Source organism: Centrocercus urophasianus, unplaced genomic scaffold (assembly GCF_019232065.1).
Source record: "Centrocercus urophasianus isolate 14NV4802_14NV808 unplaced genomic scaffold, USGS_Curo_1.0 seq_16, whole genome shotgun sequence".
Taxonomy (NCBI): Eukaryota; Metazoa; Chordata; class Aves; order Galliformes; family Phasianidae; genus Centrocercus; species Centrocercus urophasianus.
The window spans coordinates 7,931,827-7,950,208 of record NW_024884711.1 but is presented as its reverse complement, the minus strand read 5'-3'; the positions used below and the strand labels follow the sequence as shown (position 1 = coordinate 7,950,208).

The window sequence follows — 18,382 nt, the reverse complement described above, 5'->3', positions numbered from 1 at the left end:
CGCTAGTCATTGAACTATACTCCAAATGTGAGCATGATTTCAGTGAGGTGTAAAAGAGAATTTCATTTCCCAGTGAATGGCCTGTTAATTTAGTTAAGTACCATGGTAGCTAGTAGTCCAGGGGGAAGAGGATAAACCTTGGAATAAAAATATGCTCCTGTCTTGAAATGTTGATGGATTCTGTTTTGTCTCTCTTGTATTTTTTTCTCCTTTCTGTGGCTCATCCGTTATACTGTTGCTATAGTCTGCTTTGTGACTGACAGAGGCAGACCATGAAAATGCTATAAGCAGCTAACAATCACAAGACTGGACTTCAGCAACAGATGGATGCAAGCTTGGGATTATACTTAGCTATAATTATAGTGCAGTTGGCAATTCAGGGTGGGCAAACCTGATCCATCTTTAATTAGCTAATCCTAATGAAAACACTCTAGTCACTGGAACAGAACATACTTGTTACAAGTAATTTACCTTTTGCCATCGTGGTCAGACTGTTTCCACTGTGCCAGCAGTGTGTACTTATACACATTGCTCTGTAGGCACACCCGCCCTACGATTACAAATTCTGTTGTCATTTTGCAAACGTGAGGTAATGCGGTAACCTTCATCAGTTAGCAAAATGTAAACCTTTTAGAAAGCTCGTTGTGTACTGGTAAGAATTCATTGCACAGCAAGAATGTGACACCTAGTGGATACACAGCATTTGAGAAATGCGGCTGGAATACTGACATTAAATGACCCTACCAAATGGAACAACAACTTTGCTGTAAGAAACGACAATGATTTTAAATGACTCTACGCATAGGGATAAAATAATTGGATAATGGAATGTTACTCTGGAAGCTTGAATGTGAAGAAGGCGTCAGGGCAGATGTCAGGCCAAGAAAGCCATACAGCTCCTAAAAGACAGAGACCAAATCCCACAGAGACACTTGAAGATTCTGATGTGATGCACTGGAATCAGATTTCAAACAAAACTCAAGTATAAAGTGAGTCTAAAAATCCCCTTTGTTAAATGTACGTCCCTGTTTTCTTCACACTATCTTTGCAGGAGGTGAGTTTTCACAGTCAGAGACACTGAACAGTGAATAAACTGTACAGTTAGGCCACTGGGAGCCAGACTAGACTGAGATAGTTTGAAAAGTCCAATACATCCTGCCTGAACTACAGGTTTTATCTGTTACTGCCCAGTGCAGCATGTAGTACCTGGATTTCAAGTATTCACAGATCTGTGGTTGCCCAGATGCCCTACTTCCTTACTGCTTCAAGGCTATAATAGAAAAATTCAGTACCAGAAACTGACATTTTGTATAATCCCTATTCTCCTCTCTAAAATTTAAACATTTTAAATGCAAATACATTTCCAAATATCTGAAAAATGCATGCTGAATAACAGTCAGGTGCTAGAGCAAGGATAAAGCTTACCCCTTGGCAGCTGTTACATGTTGTTGGTCTGTACATCGGCTCTGAATAAACTCTGAACCCAGGGGCTTTGACCTGCAGTCTCCTTCTCGTGGATAGGTACAAATGGAGTCAGCATGTGGGCAGCTGGTTTGTACTGCTCTCGTTTTACCTGATAAACCATTATGAAGCTGCGAGGGAATCTTCTTGTGCAGCTTCTTAGTGCTTCTTTGCTACAGATGGACACATTGAAAAGGAATTATCAGCACAACTTTAAGTTGCACCAGCAGAGGTTCAGGTTGGATATGAGGAAGAATTTCTTCTGAGAAAGAGCAGTGAGGCAGTGACACAGGCTGCCCAGGGAGGTGGTGCAGTCACCGTCCCTGGAGGTGCTCAAGACCCGTGTGGATGTGGCACTGAGGGATGTGCTCAGTGGGCTGACAGACTAGATGATGCTGGAGGTCTTTTTCAACCTTAATGATTCTGTAGTTCTGTATCAGGCCGAAGAGCAGGATTTTTAAGCTCGATCTCCAGATATAAGCCTTGGCCTGACAGGAGACAACATGGGTACGAAAGGCGCGCAAGACAGAAGGCTGAAGCGAGAGTTCACGTGGACAGAGCGGGCAGCACCGCCTCCGCCAATGGGGGGAGGAGGGCCGGCCCAGGCGCGGAGCCCGCCTTCCGGAGCCCGCCCCACCCTGCGGATGTGGCGCCGCGAGCCGGCGGTGAGTGGAAATCGGGTGGTGGGCCGTGCTGCCGGCGCCGCCGCTACCGCCGCCGTCGCGGGGGAGGAGCCTGCCCCCGTCCGCCCAACCCGTGAGGCTCCCGGGGCGGGGAGAGTAACGGGCTGGGGGTCCGGGCGGGGCTGGGGGCGGCTTCTTCTTGGCTGCTGCGCGGGAGGGGTCGCGTCTGTCAGCGCGCTGAGGCCGTGCTGCTCCTGGAAAGGAGAGGGCTGCTGAGGGAAGCGGGCGGGCCGGCCTGCTGGGCCGCCATCACACGGCTGCAGCACGGTGGCCCGGTGGGCTGGGCAGAACTCGTATCCCGCTAGCCAGGCTTACCGCTCTGTGTGAGTCCCGCTGTGCGAAAGTGGGAGAGTAGGGGTCCGACCGAGTCTGTGCGAGGCTGTGTGCACTGACTCAAGCTGACTACTTCGTTATGTCCCGCTGACTCGGTGCTGGGTCTTGCATGTGCCGAATCAAGCTGGGTTTGTGGTATCGACCTCGCAAGCACAGGTTTAAAGAGGGCTTCAGTGCACCTCTGTGTTTCAGAAGCAGTCAGGCTGTGACATCTAACAGCGGTCCTGCTCGCACACTGCACTGACCGCGGGGATTGCGGATGAGCGGTAGGAGCGAGTTTCCAGAGGCGTGCTGTGAGTGCAGAGGCCGTGCTCAGGCTGGAAGGGATGGCTGGAAGTTGGCTGGTGCGGGCCCCGCTGCAGCTGGAACATCCAGCAGTGCTCCTCTGATGGGATGTGTGCAGTGTTCACCGAGTACCGGTGCCTCTCAGTGTTGAAGCATGCACAGTGTGGCAGTTACTGTCTTTATGTATAAATGTACATAAAACAACAATGGAAAGTGAAGCAGTAAGGTGGAATGACTTGTCAGGGTGACGTAGTGAATCGCTGGCACCACGATTGCAATGCCTTATGACACTGATTGCATTTCCCTTTGTCTGACTCATTCTGCTTGTACAGATTTGCATCAGAAATCTTTTAAAAGTATTTTATTAGTCTAATGCATTTTCTTTAAATGTTTGCATGCTCAGGCTGAGAGCTGTAAATCCAAATCACGTAATTATCACTGTAGATTTGTTTCTATAAAGAACTGAAGGCATAGTGTCGACTGAACAGTTCAGTTTGGTGATTAATATTATACTTGAATAGTCTGTGCTAATGCTTAGCACTTTATGACCGAACTTTGTCACAGAATGCTTGGCTTATAACTTTCAACAAATCTTTTAATTGCTGTGAGCATAATTTGCTTGTCTGTATGAGAAGTGCCCTGCTCACCTACCAGAGGTGCTTTAAGTTTCCTTGGAATACTTGGTTAAAGCTTCACAAGATTAGCTGAGAAAGTACCTCCATAAACGTATAATGTGTTTGCATTCTTACCAGGAAAAGCTTATTTACTTTAGATAGCTGTTTGACTAATGTTCTCTTCTGTCAGTGTTTTCATTTGCTGATGATTATTATGCTGTAGGAAGTTGCAAGCTGGAGCTTTTATGCGAGTTCTTCCTTAAAACTTTGTTTTTATGTATTTGTTTTCTTTCTCAAAAAACAGTTCTTTGCTATACATAGCAAAAACAGTTTCCAAACTTGGATAGTGAGATGTACGTGGCCCAAAAGATTGAAAGTATCTTGCTAGGTGACGGTCAGGGGTTATTCAAATGCTTTGTAGTACTCTCTTCAGTTGGTCCACTTAAATGGTCATCTGCCACTTTGCTAAGACAGATGCGTGTAACTCACTGTAGTAAAATTTTACATTCTTTACATTCATATCTTTTATCTATATATAAATATAGATATATGCTGATATACTGTCATTTTTGTTTTGTTTTTATACTTAACAGGTTCTTAAAAGATGAAGGAAACCTGGTCTTTCTTGGATACTTTTGAGCCTAACTTCAGGCCTCTGGTAGTAATTGAGCTTGCAAAAGGCACAAAAAAGGAAACCATAGAATGGTTCACTAAAAGAATAGTGGACAAAAAAGCCAATGGAGGTGAGCGTAACAGGATCTTCTGTAAAACTTTGTGATAGATTGGCTGTCATAATATGAAGACAGACAAAAAAATAGTTTTCACGTGATTCATTCACGTAATTACTGTTTAGCCAGTCCCATTCCATTCTTCAGTTTTGAAGTTGCTTGGTGTCATTTGAGAGTAGTGACGTAAGGTCACTGCTGAAGTTTAGAATCCTTCCATCTTAGTTGTGAAAGAGGAGTAAACTCATGCAACTTAGATTTGTAGTAACTTAGTTACTTCCTGTGTTCATCTTCTAGAGTGTGTTTCTCATGTTGACTAAGAGAAAGTTGTAAATCTTATCAAATAATTACCAAAATGAAGGTGCGGTACATCTATTATTCTGCCTTCAAGCCTTGGCTTCATGTTGTAGAATAAAACTGAGTTAGCAGGAAGCAAATTAATCTTGATAAATTCAAGTTGGCTTTTAATTATCTTTTTTCTACCTTGTATGTTTTCACACAGAGAATATTTCATTTCTTGGTGTTCCAATATGCTTCCAAGAATTGAAGTCAGTTTAACTTTGCTTTGTAATTCTTTAGAATTTTTTCTTTTCTCTTGGAAAGGCACTGTTTATGACTGTTGTATCTGACATCTGATGGTCAGTAAGCTTTCTGCAGATTTTGGATCTGTGACTACAGACTTGCTTGGAGGCCTATTTCAGATGCCTAGTATTCTTAAAACTAATGGGACTGCAGAAGCAATGATTGCTGATGTGATGTGAGCATTACAGGAGTAAATCCAGACTGTCCTCATTCTTACAATTAATTTTCAGTGGATGCTTCCACAGAAGCAATACTACAGCAGAGGGTAACCCTGCAAAATTCTGAGCACCATATGCTGTTGAAACCTTAATTCTTCATCGTTGTAAGGATACAGCTTCAGTGCTTCTGATGACTAGGGCCAGTATGATAGGTGTATGATACAGTTTTCTTTAGGTATAATTTTTATGCATTCTGTTCCTATTTTTCTTGTATTACTTCAAAGGTGCACAACTACTGATAAAACCATTGGTTACAGAAGATGGAGATGAAAATATTTATCTAATTGGAGCTTCCCATTTAAGGCTGTTGCTGGGAGCTGAAACTGTGGGTTTGGTGAAGGAATGTAATGATAATTCAATGAGAAGTTTCACATACAGCAGTAGAAAAACTTTCAAAGACTTTGCAGGTGAGTGTTATTAAACTTCTTCTATCATTACGAAGCTATGAGTATATTTATAATCAGTTTCGCTATTAAATCTTTCATGTTTATCCCTTGGAGCTTTGTTAGGATAGGATTGTTAACGTAGCTCTTGAAAAACGGGGATTTCTTTTGAAAAAGTTTTATATTATGTTACCTTATTTTTGTATTCTCATCACAATTAGTTGTCTCAAATAGTTTATCGTTATGTTCTATAAACAGTAAAGAAAATATGCTGTGATAATTGATGTGAAATGCTTCCTGAAAATTAGCAAGCATTTTTCAAGGCCATGCTGGCTGCAGCTTTGAGCAGCCTGGTCTAGAGGAAAGTGTCCCTGCCTATAGTAGGGGGCTGGAACTACATGATCTTAAAGGTCCCTTCCAACCCAAACCATTCTATGATTCTATGGTTTTATTCATTTTTAGTTTTCTGAAAAATACTTTGGGAACTGTATAGCAGAAATGGATATAGAGATTCTGAGCTTGGCAAATAGTGGAAACCTAACTGAGAGTCTTTCAGCAGGTCAACAGTATCTAGTATTTGCTGGTACACTATCCCAGTCTTCAGCAGTTCGTAATTCTTTGTGTTTGAATTCATTCTCTTATTTCACTTAAGTAGTCAAAAATGCAGTAGCAAATGTGTGCTCGTTATAGAAAGCTTCTTCCTATGATGATCATTTTAATAAGTGGAGATTTTGCTAAAAGATGTTTGTTGGACTGGTCTTTTTTGGTAATTTTTTGCTGCCTCAGTTGTCTTATTATGCTGCACGATTTCTTACTACCTTCTTTTTTTATTTAGATGATAATCACAATTTCCTTACGATGTCGGAATGTCAGTATATCATCAAACATGAGCTTGAAAACTTGAGAGCTAGGGATGAAAAAATGATCCCTGGATATCCACAGGCGAAGCTATATCCAGGAAAATCAATTGGTAAGCAGGGTAGTTTGTTGTCTGTGTCTCAGCATCTTGACTTAGGACAGTCTTCATGGTGGAAAAAAAGCCTTAATTTTCCTGCAATTAAGATAAACTCTTGAGATGTAAATCACACTACTAATTTATCTTGTTTTCTCAGATTTTCATGATGATGAAACAAGGGGCAATGAATGTAAAGTGTAACAAAGGAAATTCCAAGTAGATATTAAGAAAATGTTCTTTACAGTGAGAAAAATCAAGTATTGGAACAGAATCTTAGTTTGTGGGAATTCTGCCCTGGAAGACATTTAGATCTTAGTGACCTTGGACAAAACCCCGCACAGCTTGAATTAAGCTGGACCTCCTTTGAGCAGGAGGTTGGACCAGATGACTTCCGTAGGATCATTGCATCCTGAGTCTTCCTGTGAGACTGAAATTCTTGCTTTACATTCTTTTTAGTTGAATAAATTTTCAAGTAAGTTGATGTTATCTATTATTTTTAGTTGGTACCCAAATAATTTGTGCTTTAAAAAAAAAAAAAAAGCAAATGCCCAAACCTACAGCCAAACTGTTTTTTTTAACAAAATCTACAGGGGAAGGCCACAGGAAGCCATTGAGATAAATGTGCTCCTGTTCATGAATAAGTATTTTATCGATAGTAAGTTTACTTGCTTCTTTTTGGGGTGAAGAATGTTGGTAGAATGACATATGTTTGTTGTTTCAAGAGTGGATTTATGACCTGCGAGTGTTGGATAGAGCATGCCCCGAGCAGTATCTTTATGGTAGCTTCAACTAGTGTATTGATAGAGATGCTACAGTTTCTTAGGAGCCAGTTTCTCTTCTAGAATCCCAATATCATTTTAATAACCGTGTTTTTATCCGTAACTGTTTGTCACCTAAGAAAATTCAAGGGAACTTTAGGATTGGTAAATACATTATGTAACCTATTTGCTGATATCAACTTTCTTGTATTTGGCAAGAGTACTAGTACTTCTTTTTCCTTCTAGTGAGAAGATTATTGACCAATGGCATTCTAGTTCAGATTTTCCCACTCCATGACAGAGAAGAATTGAAAAAGCTCCGACACACCTGGTATGGCCGAGTCAAAATTGGCTATCAACCTTTAGGTATGTGAACACTTGTTCTGCTACGCATAAAGTGCAGGGTTTCTTCTGGAGGAATTTTCTCTTCAGTTGGTGTGAGAAGACCAGAGTTCCTTCCCAACTACTACTCCATCATTTAGCCTCTATAAAAGTGATTCTTCTGTGTGGAAAGTAAGTATTGTAACAAGAAGTCAGTTGTTTCACTTGGAATTCACCTTGCAATCTCCCTGTTTCACTAATAGTTTACCTTGATACATTCCCATTTCACTGAGTTTGCCTTGCCACCTTCCCAGATTCCCACTACAGTTCACCTTGTCTAATATTACCTTTCTGCCCAAGATGCTTTGTTAGTTATCATGGACTGAAGTTCGCTTAGACTTGCTGTTACTTCTCTTGGAGCCAAGAAGGTACTTTGTACATAGTTTCTTGACTCTAACCTATCTGGACTTGCTGACATGCATAGTCAAGGTCACTTCATCAAATTCTTCTTCACTCTCAAGTGCCTGTAGAATCATCTTCTGCTATGATGACTAGCACTGCAACTTTTCTGGGATGAAGTAGGAGCCTGAGAGGATCTGTAGGCTGCTGTCTCTCAGTTCATAACGATTTTCTTTCTTGAGGCTGCAGAAGTTCTGTGCTATCTAGACCTTTGGCCCAAGCAGAGCAGTTCAAACACCCTGGAGCATGCAGTTCAAAGACCCCATGACTATTTCTTGTAATATTGAGTTTTAAAATTTCACCCACTGTTCTTCTGGGCAGCCCCCTGACAGAGTTCAGGACATGAAATGGTGAGTTGGTCTGCTGATTCAGTGTCTGCACAGTTCCATCTTAGCAGCAGTCTCCTTTTAACAGAAGTGTCCCTATGCATCAGCAAATCAGTAGTGGACCAAGGCAAAACTGTTTATTTTCAAATTAACTTTTGATAGGAAGGCTCCTCTGTGTCTGGGGTTGACAAAACTGCACTGATTTGTATGCTTTTCAAAAGCGTGAGTTGTTGGTTGCTAGATTCAGCTGAGTGGATTATATACACTGAGGAAGTTCAAAATGAAATCAAGTTTTAATCTGACAAATGTGGAGAGAGTTAAATTTTGAATTTGCTGAAACGCTGTGAACTTTATATGAAAAAGAAAAAAAATAAGAGTTTGCCTGCTTAATAATCTCTTGGTCCAGCGGTTACTTGAGACTCTTCCTTGAGCTATAGAAGTTAAGGATCTGGCTCAATAATTCCTGCCTCCAGACTAGAAGATTCCACTCTATACTCTTCTCTTGTTTATACAGGAGAGGTTCTTTTTGAATGACATCAAATACACAAAAAGTTTAAAAGTAAATTCCGCTAACCTTGCTATATATGTACTAATTTAGGGATCTCTTTTATGTTGTGCACGTGGAGTGTGAAATGATGCTAGTGGTCTATACTAAAACTCATTTATTAATAAGTTCTTGATTAATTGAAAAAGATTTTGGCATACTGATTTTTCTGTTTGTTTGCCTTTTCCTCTGGCTTTCAGAGGCTTATCTGATTGGCAGCTATGAATTTCTGCTGCAGTTTTCTGTAAACTGCATGCTATACCAGTATTCTGGCATTGCACACAAGCTTTTGATCTACTGGTCTTTCATGCAGAACACAAGTACAATGTCAGTTCACAGGCCGTGATATTTTATTACGTGAGTGAATACGTAGCGGTGATATACAACTATAAAGGACCTGGTCTTCCAGGGAGGCAAAGATTAAAGCAGATTTTAGCACTCTAAACTCAGTGTGCTAGTTATTTCTAAATCTTAAGAAGTGATGGCATGTCTAGATCATGATGGGTAGCACTCTACGATCTTTTTGTTACTGGTAATTTAAGCGAGATCTTGTTTTCCATGGAGATCGTGCATCTGACGTGTCCATTAGGACTGCACTATCCAAACTTCTAGAACGCTTGAGCAGGCAACCTCAGTGAGCACAATTGTGTGTTTTGTGTATTGATTTTCTGCTGAAAGGAATGTCTCAGCCTCTGTGCGTTTTTAGATGTGTTTAAGAACTCAGTATATTTTTCTGTCTACTCCTTTCGTTCAGTGAGGGCTGGCAAAGCACAGCTAGATCTTTTAACACTGTGCAAACTGAAACAAATTTGGTTCCCATGTCTACATATGCTGCTGAGAAATTTTAGAAGTCAAGTGTCACTTACTTGGTATAAAAAAAAAAAACAACCTTATATGCCACCCTAGCCGTTCCTTTATAGATTCTGTTTTTAAGAATACTAGTTTTTCTTCTGCTCTGGATACTGTTGGTATTGAGGTATTTGGCTTCCCTACTATCTGAGTATATGTATGCATTTGTATGACATAACGCAAATAACCTCCTCTGGTTTTGGAATGTAGGAGAGGGAGAAACAAGCAAAGAAACAAAAACAACAGATCAGAAAACATAAATTTGGGCAAGGGATTAATTTGTGTTCAAGTTTGGTATTTATTGTGCTTATATGTATATTGAGTATCTTAATGGAGACATTTTTCTCTGCAGATGAGATACGCTCCTACTTTGGTGAAACCATCGCTCTCTACTTCGGCTTCTTAGAGTATTTCACGTTTGCATTGATTCCGATGGCTGTCATTGGAATCCCTTACTATGTGTTTGCATGGGAGGATTATGACAAATACGTAATGTTTGCCACATTCAACCTGCTGTGGTCCACTGTGATCCTGGAAGTTTGGAAGCGGATTTGCGCAGTGATGACGTACCGCTGGGGGACACTGTTGATGAAGAGGCAGTTTGAAGAACCAAGGCCAGGTTTCCATGGTGCTTTGGGTATCAATCCTGTCACTGGGAGGGAGGAACCGGTGTACTCCAGTATTAAGAGACAGTTACGCATTTATCTGGTGTCCGTACCGTTTGTGTGCCTTTGCCTCTACTTCTCGCTGTACGTGATGATGATTTACTTTGACTTGGAACAGTGGGCTCTGGATTATCATGAGGAGAATAAGTCCACCTTCAGCAGCTTGATGCTCTATGTGCCCAGTATCATATATGCTGTCGTGATTGAAGTTATGAACCGTATCTATAGGTATGCTGCTGAATTCTTAACATCGTGGGGTAAGAAAACTATTTATTATTCTTAATTGTACATTATAATTTAGAATCACAAATGTTTAGGACTTATTTTACTGTGAGATAAAAGAGCTGGCCATTTTCACTTCTTTCTTTTATTCGGAGTGTTACGAGATAGCAGTTTCATGTTTGGTTTAGTTTGGTCTGAGTCTAGCAGAAGGGACAATCGTGCCTTCCTCTTCAACCTCTCTCTGATGCCAGTCTCCCTTCTCTGAATTAGTTCTTTCTTAGGCTACATTAGCCATATTGCTTGCCCAAGGGAGGAGATGAGATCATCAGGGTAGGAGATTAGAGGTAGACAGCAGAGGAGACTGTCCTGGCATCTTTGCTCCATGTTTGATGAATATATCTTTGTGTACTGATACATCGTTGCAGAGGATAGAGGAACTGATAATAGAATAAAATCTAAAAACATAAACAAAACTGTCTTACAATAATGTTTGTGTATATTGTATGTATAATGAAAATTGAGATTTCACATCCTTATCAAAATATTTTCTTCTGGGCACTCTCATGAGAGAGTAAAGAGATTAGGAGTTCATCTGTTTGTCTCCCACCTCACTTATTTCAGCTAAGATCTGACGTTAGCAGCTGAACTGGCAGAGCATAGGAAAAAATCTGGGTATGGAGGCTGGCAACCAGGGAAGTTGCAGGGTCTATGCATTGCCATTGCTGCTACTGAAGAAGTGGTGGTACAGTACAAATTGTTATTGCTGTAAATTATTGGAGGGACTAATCCTAATACACTACTACTAAAATGATTTCTAGGTGGAAAAAATGTTCCTGTTTTGTATAACAGTGTTTAGTACACTGTGTGTGCTTCTGCTGTTTACTAATGAGTAATTTTGTTGGTGTTTTTTTTTTTTTTTAGAAAATCACAGGCTGGAGTCTTCATATCAGAATCATTTAATTCTGAAGGTTTTAGTGGTAAGTAGGTAGCGTGAGGAGTAAAAGGTTATTTTAAAAGGGAAGTTCAGTGTTTTATTTGTATTTTCCCAGCATTCCTGCTTTGACTTTCAGTTTTGTTCAGTGCCAAATAATTTGATTAAACAGGATTTCTGTTGTGTCTGTAGTGACTGCTAGGCTGTATAAATACCTTATTTTATATTGCACAGCTTAGTTGTTGTTTTTGAGTTGATTGTTCTTTCATTAGGATTCTGGATGTGTAATGTAGTCGTTACATTCTCTGGATATATATATATTTTTCTCTTAGTTGTTGTGGTCCTGGCTTCAACTGGGAATGATTCCTTCTGGCTTTTGCAACATTTTATGGTAAACTGTATTTTAAGAAGTTCACACATTAACTTGCATTTGTACTAAGTTCAACCAGCTGATCAGAGGAGACTGGATATACTTGTCCATTATTCTGCTTGCGTATGGCTCATAGCATATACTGATATATTTACCTCGGGCCTCTGAATAAGTTGCTTTTGCGTGCATACATACATACTGTGAAGTGCATAGGAGGGGACTAGTGCTTGTATTGGTTTTAAGAGACTGTACTGTAAATCTTGAGAGAAGTTCTCTTCTACTGTGGTGCCCGATTATGATTTTTCAGGTACAACACTGTGACTTATTTCCCATTTTAGTAGTAGGGAATATTATTCTTGGTCATAAAACCTCCTGAGCTGGTTAAACGTAAAGCTAATGTCAAGTGAGGATCAGTTATACAGATCTAAAGAAATATCTTCCAACAAATAGATTTTGACAACATTTTTTATTTGAAAAAAGTCATCACCCTGAACTAAGATCAATGCCAAATTGTGGAAGATGAGTAGAAGATGGCAGGTGTTTAAAGTGTTCACATTTCATAGTTTAAATGTATAACATGTTGTATATTGTGCTTTAGGAAGGCATTGAGGTAATGTAATGGAAATAAGAGTAGGATCAATAGGATCAGAATTATTTTTTTCTGGTGTAGTTTTAAAGATGATAAAGACATTTAATTTAATGGACAGTTTGTATCCCTGTGAAATCAGAGTAACCGTCAGATGATAGTTGGCATTTTTTGCTCAAGCCATGAATTTCTGCTTGCATAATAACAAATATTTTCATTTGCAGTTCAACTTCTTGAATTGTTTTGCATCTCTCTTCTACATTGCTTTTGTGCTGTTTGATATGAAACTTCTGAGACAGGTGAGTTACTCAAACACTAAAAACAGTGATGCAGCTAGGAAAATAAAGGATTGCTTGAAATAGCACTAATTTTTCAGTTGTTTTTCTAAATATGTACATGTGTGTATTGTTGTTGTCAAGTTTATTTTTTTCTTATGAATACAGCTCCATATTTCAATTCATCTTGCACAGTTGCAGAATGATAACAGAGTAATGTAGAGCGATCATTTTTCTCCTTGCAGATGAGAAAAAGAAATTGATTACTCCCTCACACTGATGAGGCTGAGGAATTTTCATTTCCTCTTCCTTTATCCTAGAAAGTGTTTTTCTTTATAGTTCTTATTGAGAAGCTCCTGAGGATAGGAGTATTAAGTTTATTACTACAGTGAGAAATTGAAAATAAATAGAAACAACAGTAATTTGTCATTGGTATTTTAAATCAGTTTTCTGTTGTTAATACTGCTTGAAATGAAATGCATGAAAACCAAGTAAAAGTAATTATTCCTTTGACTGTAGAAACTTAATATGTATTTTTTAAGTCCATTGTTTACCTCTGTTAGTGATAAAAGATGTATTGTTAAGTGTTTAGCTTTCATTGGTCTTTCTGTACTGTCTCCAAGACATACGAGGACCCACTAAATAGTTAATTATCTGAAGACCTATTTAGTTCTTTTCAGCACATTGCAAAGAATGGGAACCAGAGCAGCTATCCTTCTCACTTGCTATTGCTAGTTTTATTATGCTGGCTGCTTTTGTTGTGATGTAACATCTTGCAGTGTTAATAGAACACACAAAATTGGAAACGATCACAGACTTATTGCAGGTCTATTAATTGGTTTTTTTGTTTGTTTTTTTTTTTTGTTTGTTTTTTAGAGCTTGGCCACTTTGCTGATAACTTCACAGATCCTCAATCAGTTTGCAGAATCCCTGCTTCCTTACTGGCTCCAGAAGAGACATGTGAAGAAGATGAAGAAACACACACGTTCTCTGAAAACAGATACGGACCTGTCATTAGTGGAACAAGTGAACTTGGAGAAAGAAATGGGCACCTATTTTGTATGTTGAATATGCTCATATGTTGTTAGAATATATATTTTGCTAGATTATATGCTGCTAAAAAATGGTTTCAGGTGAATTGTTGTTAGCTGCAATGTAGTACATTAGAGTAGAAATAGCTGTTTTATTTCAGAAGGAACGCTGAATACATGATAAGTATAGTTTGACCTCTTGGCAGCAGTCATAATGTTCTTTTTAGAAACAAAGAGCAGAGCAGAGTAAGGAATTGCTTGTTTCTCATTATAGAATGTGATAGCAATTGTTGCTTTTGAAACAGTAGATCATTTTTTTTCAATTCACTGGGGGATAAGCTACACTTGTAGAGTCCTAGTGCCCAAATTATATCTTGCAAGGGAAGCCCTGGTGTCTAGATTTTATTCTTATGTAGTGGAACTTAGAATTCTTACTACTTACTGTATTGATCTCTCTGTTACATCACCCAAACACAAAAAGGTGGGTTACTACGTCCAGAGCAAAGGCCCTTCATTATGCTTGGAGCAGTCATCTTTTTCCACTGTTGTCTTTTGAATTATTTTTAGCCCTAGTAGTAAGAGCTACAAGGGCTACAAAACAAACAAAACCAACAAACAACCAAGCAGCAGAAATGTAACTGCATGTTTCTTCTACTGAAAGACCTGGGTACTCCTGTTTACTTAAGGAAGTCAATTTTTGTTTGTCATTCTCTCTGTCAGCTGTTTCTGCTTTTCTATTTCTCTATCTCTGTCTAACACTCACTAGAGATTTCTTGTTCTTTGGAGCCTGTTTACACCTTCTGGCTTGGTCCCAGAAGTGTTCCCACTGGCACAACAGGTGCTGCAGTCCTGGAATAGCCCAACTGCAATACTTGCTATCTTCTACACTCCTCCTAATCCAGCAGTGTTTCTGGCCATCTCCTGTGCTGGACTTGGCAGTCATCGTTCACAAAGGCAACATAAAACTACTCTAAGGGTTAAATTGGTGAGCACAGTAGCCAGTGCAACCTAAGAAGCAGAAGAGATCAACTCTTTAGGCCAGTACTACTGCTGAAAGCTTTTACTTCTTGAAATTACAGTTTTGGCATTTGTGCTGTCTTCCTATCTCAGTTTCTGATGGCTCCACAGTCAGTAAGCACATGACAAACAACACAGAATCAGATCATCAGTTTTACCTGTGTTGTTTTAGGATTTCCTTCTCACCAACCACAAAGTTTTAAGATGTATTTGTATCATCTTATTACGTTAAACTGGTAAGTTTTCTTGGAATAGGTCTTGCTTAGTATATTATTGTCCCCACCATACTTTACTTCTTGATTTGAATTTGGTTGATTTGTTTCACTGTATTTAACACATGTTGTGGAATTCATTACTTGGTGTTCTAGAGGAGTTGACAAAATGCAGTAGTGTCTATGTTAAGGCCTTATAGAGTGCCTGACAGCTTGTACCATCAAATGCTGCAAGCATAGACACAAGGGATTTAATGCTTTATGCCTTTACAGAGTAAGAATTAGATGTAGGTCATGTACTTTTTATGTAAGAAGTAGAGAACATCAGAGTTAGAAATTTATTTTGAAATGTGAGAGTGCCATGAAGTGGGAAATGGAAATACTACCTTTGCAGCTGAATAACTGTACTAACGTTTCCCTGGGAGTGTTGGTATTTCTCACTTTATATATGGGGAGGTAAATTGACACAGAGCACACCTGTCTTACAGTGGAGAGCACGACAGAAATCCTCAAGTTAGTGTCTGAACTGGTAAATCAGCATGGTCCAGCAAGGAGCCTGAAAACGGCACAGAACCAAGGGTATGAATTGGCAGCAGGCGTCGACTTGCCTGACAGAATAAGCTGTGGCTGCTAGAGCTGAGCTGACTTCTGGTTCTGAGCTGGCACATACAAAGCCAGTGTGGTGTCTGAATCCTGCTGGCCAGTGCCTCTTGCAGATCAGATGTACCTGCACCTGTTGTGTGGTCATACCTTGAATCATTTTCCAAGGGGAAACAATAGGTCAGTTGTGAGGTTATTACTTTGCCTTTGAGTTGCCCGTTTCATGCCTCAGTTTCAGTCTGGTACACAGTGTGTTCAATACCTTAGATTTTAATTTCAATCTAAGTATTTTGATTGTGCTGTATTTGTGTATATAGTATACATGGTATTAGACCACTTGTTTCTAAGTGTTGAGCTGTCAGCAGAAGAGTATTACTGAAATTACATCTGTCACAAGGGGGAAGCATTTGACTATGTATAGTAACTGAGGAGTCCAGCAGGAGTGTTGGCAGAATTCTGTGTTTCAGGATCTTTTCTTTCCTTTTCCTTTCTTCGCTTACCCTTTAATATTCTAATTTCTCTTTGCCCTCCTTGCCCTCTCCCCTCACCCCCTTTTTGTGTCTCTCCAGCCCTTCAACTGATTTAAGGTATAAAAGCTTGTAGTCCTTATTTCACTTCTGTTTCTCTCCTAGTTCATTTTGAATCCTAGGTTGCTTTGTTGATTGTGTTTCCTTGATGCCATAGATTGTGCTGCTCCTGCAGTTAGGGCAACAGGAGGTTGATAACAGTGATAATAGCACAGTTAACATCCTGTCAGATGTTTCCTTCATAAAGTGTTGTAAATCAAATAGGAGAAAAGTAAATGCTCGTTTTATTTTCAGACTGCTGTGCTGATAAGTCGGTAGGTACTGAGCAAGAAAATGAGAAGAAAGCAGTGGAAGTGCTGTGCAGTTACCAGGGGGAGAATTATAAAGTGACACACTGCTCCTTGCTTGAAACATGTAACTGATAGCAGGGACAAATGTGTGACTGCCACTCCAGTGAGTGATGCTGCACAAATGGCCCTAAGGAAGACCTTGCTAAAATTCAGAGTTCATACAGGAAATCTCTGTGGAAAAAAATCTCATTGAATCTAAACATTACACAGCTCCTGTAATCCTCTCCTGCAGAGCAGGCCTGTTCGTATGTGAGATGTGAAAATGCGCTTGAATGAGGAATGTAGCTAATGAGAGGCCCATGTTGATTTCTGAGCTTGCTGGCTTCTGCTGCCTGTTTGCTAGAACAAGAGCACCAGGTGCTAGAGGTGGCAGTTGCTTTAATTGTCATCAGCCAAAAGGTTAGAAAGTTGTGTCTATGGTGCATGGAACCAGAACTAATGTTAGATTTCCTGTCCTGATCTCAGTTACTGTCAAATCTTTATCGATAGTTTTGTTGGTTCGTTTATTTCATTTTGAAAGAGAAGAAAATATGTGGGTCTGGATGAATACCAAATAGCTGTATCCTGGTTTAAGTAGTTTATGATATTTCATCACCCTTTGTTCAGAGAACACACTGAACAAAATCAACCCTTTTCTTTAGAAATTATTGGTTTATTCTTCGTTTTCATGAATAATTGCTGCAATCACAGAAAACTATTATTAATACAACAAAATTACTATGTAAATATGTATAAAGACCTACATGTGAATACTTAATCAGCATTTAAGTACCCAAATTGTTGATTCAAAAACAAGGAGATAGATGTATTGCAGTTTTGCCAGAATAGGGCTTTTTGTTTGCATTAATTGTTCCTTTCAGAAGCCAGTGCTGCATTTTGACATTTTAGCCTTCAAGTAGGCAATTAATTCTGACTTACTCATTTGAAATAGATGTGCAGAAATATTAGAAAAGGGTTGCCTGTTTGAAACCTATGTTTCTGGTTAGATCTTTCCTGGACAGTCTGAAGTAGTAGGCCTATTAGTAAGAGCATCGTGAGGAGAATGTTCTGCCAGTTACATGAATGATGCTGTTTTCTTGTCCTACACTGCTCTTTCAGTAGCTGTTTCACTAGAATAGTCAGGAACTTAGAGTGAGTCTGTTTATACAATTACTTATATACTTTATGTAATATGGATCAGTGAATGTTACAGACAGTGCATTAGGCAAAAGGAAAAACCTTGGCCTCCCCATATTAAAAAGTTTTGATTGTAAAAATTACTAGAGAGGCTGTCTTTTTTCCTAATGCTGGTCATTGCCACACAGATGATTTGACATGAGGAAGCATGTTTATAGCTGTATTATTAATTCCACATCTTCATGTATTTTTTGTGAGTAAAAGTTGCTCTTTTTTTTTCCTTTCTTCCTCTGTTTTCCAGGGTACTTTTGATGATTACTTGGAGTTGTTTTTACAGTTTGGCTACGTCAGTCTTTTCTCGTGTGTTTATCCGCTGGCCGCTGTCTTTGCAGTGTTAAACAACATCACAGAGATATATTCTGATGCTTTAAAGATGTGTAGAGTCTACAAGCGTCCATTTGCAGAACCCACAGCAAATATTGGTGTTTGGCAGGTAAGCTTTGTTTCTTTTCTAGTCATTTATTATAAATGATGTTTCAGCAGATTTAAGCTGTGTTTCATCATCAGCTGCTTTTAACTTTTAGTAGGCACTTTGTCATCTTCAGTGTCCTATGATATTATCCCACTGTAGTACATTTTGTTAGGTTTTCAACCATGTGTAATTTTCAGTTGCCTTTGAAAAGAAAGTAAATCCTTTCATTACTACTTGTATGTATGTATGTTGTGATTCTGTTGCAATACTGACAAAGCAAAGCTGCCAGTACAGTACTGCCTAGTAATTCTAGCAAAATTATTCTGAAATTGGTAACCTGTGGGCTATCTCAGGAGCATGGAGCTCATCTCATGTAGTTTCAGAAAATTGAAGAATGATAGGTAAGCACTCAGAATCCTGAGTCATGCTTGGCTGTGTGCTCTCATGGGTACTGGTACTCAAGCTGACTAATTTTGAAATAGCTTAGATCTGTGTGAAGAGGCTGTACTTTT

At 39.4% G+C, this 18,382-nt stretch overlaps 1 protein-coding gene across 6 annotated transcripts in view; it reads left to right on the top strand.

Moving 5' to 3' along the window:
* The first annotated feature begins 2,076 nt into the window (after positions 1-2,076).
* Positions 2,077-18,382, top strand: part of ANO10 (anoctamin 10) — a 113,402-nt gene continuing 97,096 nt past the window's right edge. For 5 of the 6 annotated variants that reach the window (XR_006168517.1, XM_042816954.1, XM_042816956.1 and 2 more), the window contains exons 1-10: positions 2,077-2,126; positions 3,970-4,119; positions 5,126-5,308; positions 6,120-6,254; positions 7,244-7,363; positions 9,849-10,418; positions 11,305-11,360; positions 12,495-12,569; positions 13,422-13,604; positions 17,700-17,891. Coding sequence is in view for 5 of the 6 variants with exons in the window: in XM_042816954.1 (XP_042672888.1) it covers positions 3,981-4,119; positions 5,126-5,308; positions 6,120-6,254; positions 7,244-7,363; positions 9,849-10,418; positions 11,305-11,360; positions 12,495-12,569; positions 13,422-13,604; positions 17,700-17,891 (1,653 nt within the window). In the remaining variant the exon portion in view is untranslated. The other variant, XM_042816955.1, reaches the window with a different exon arrangement.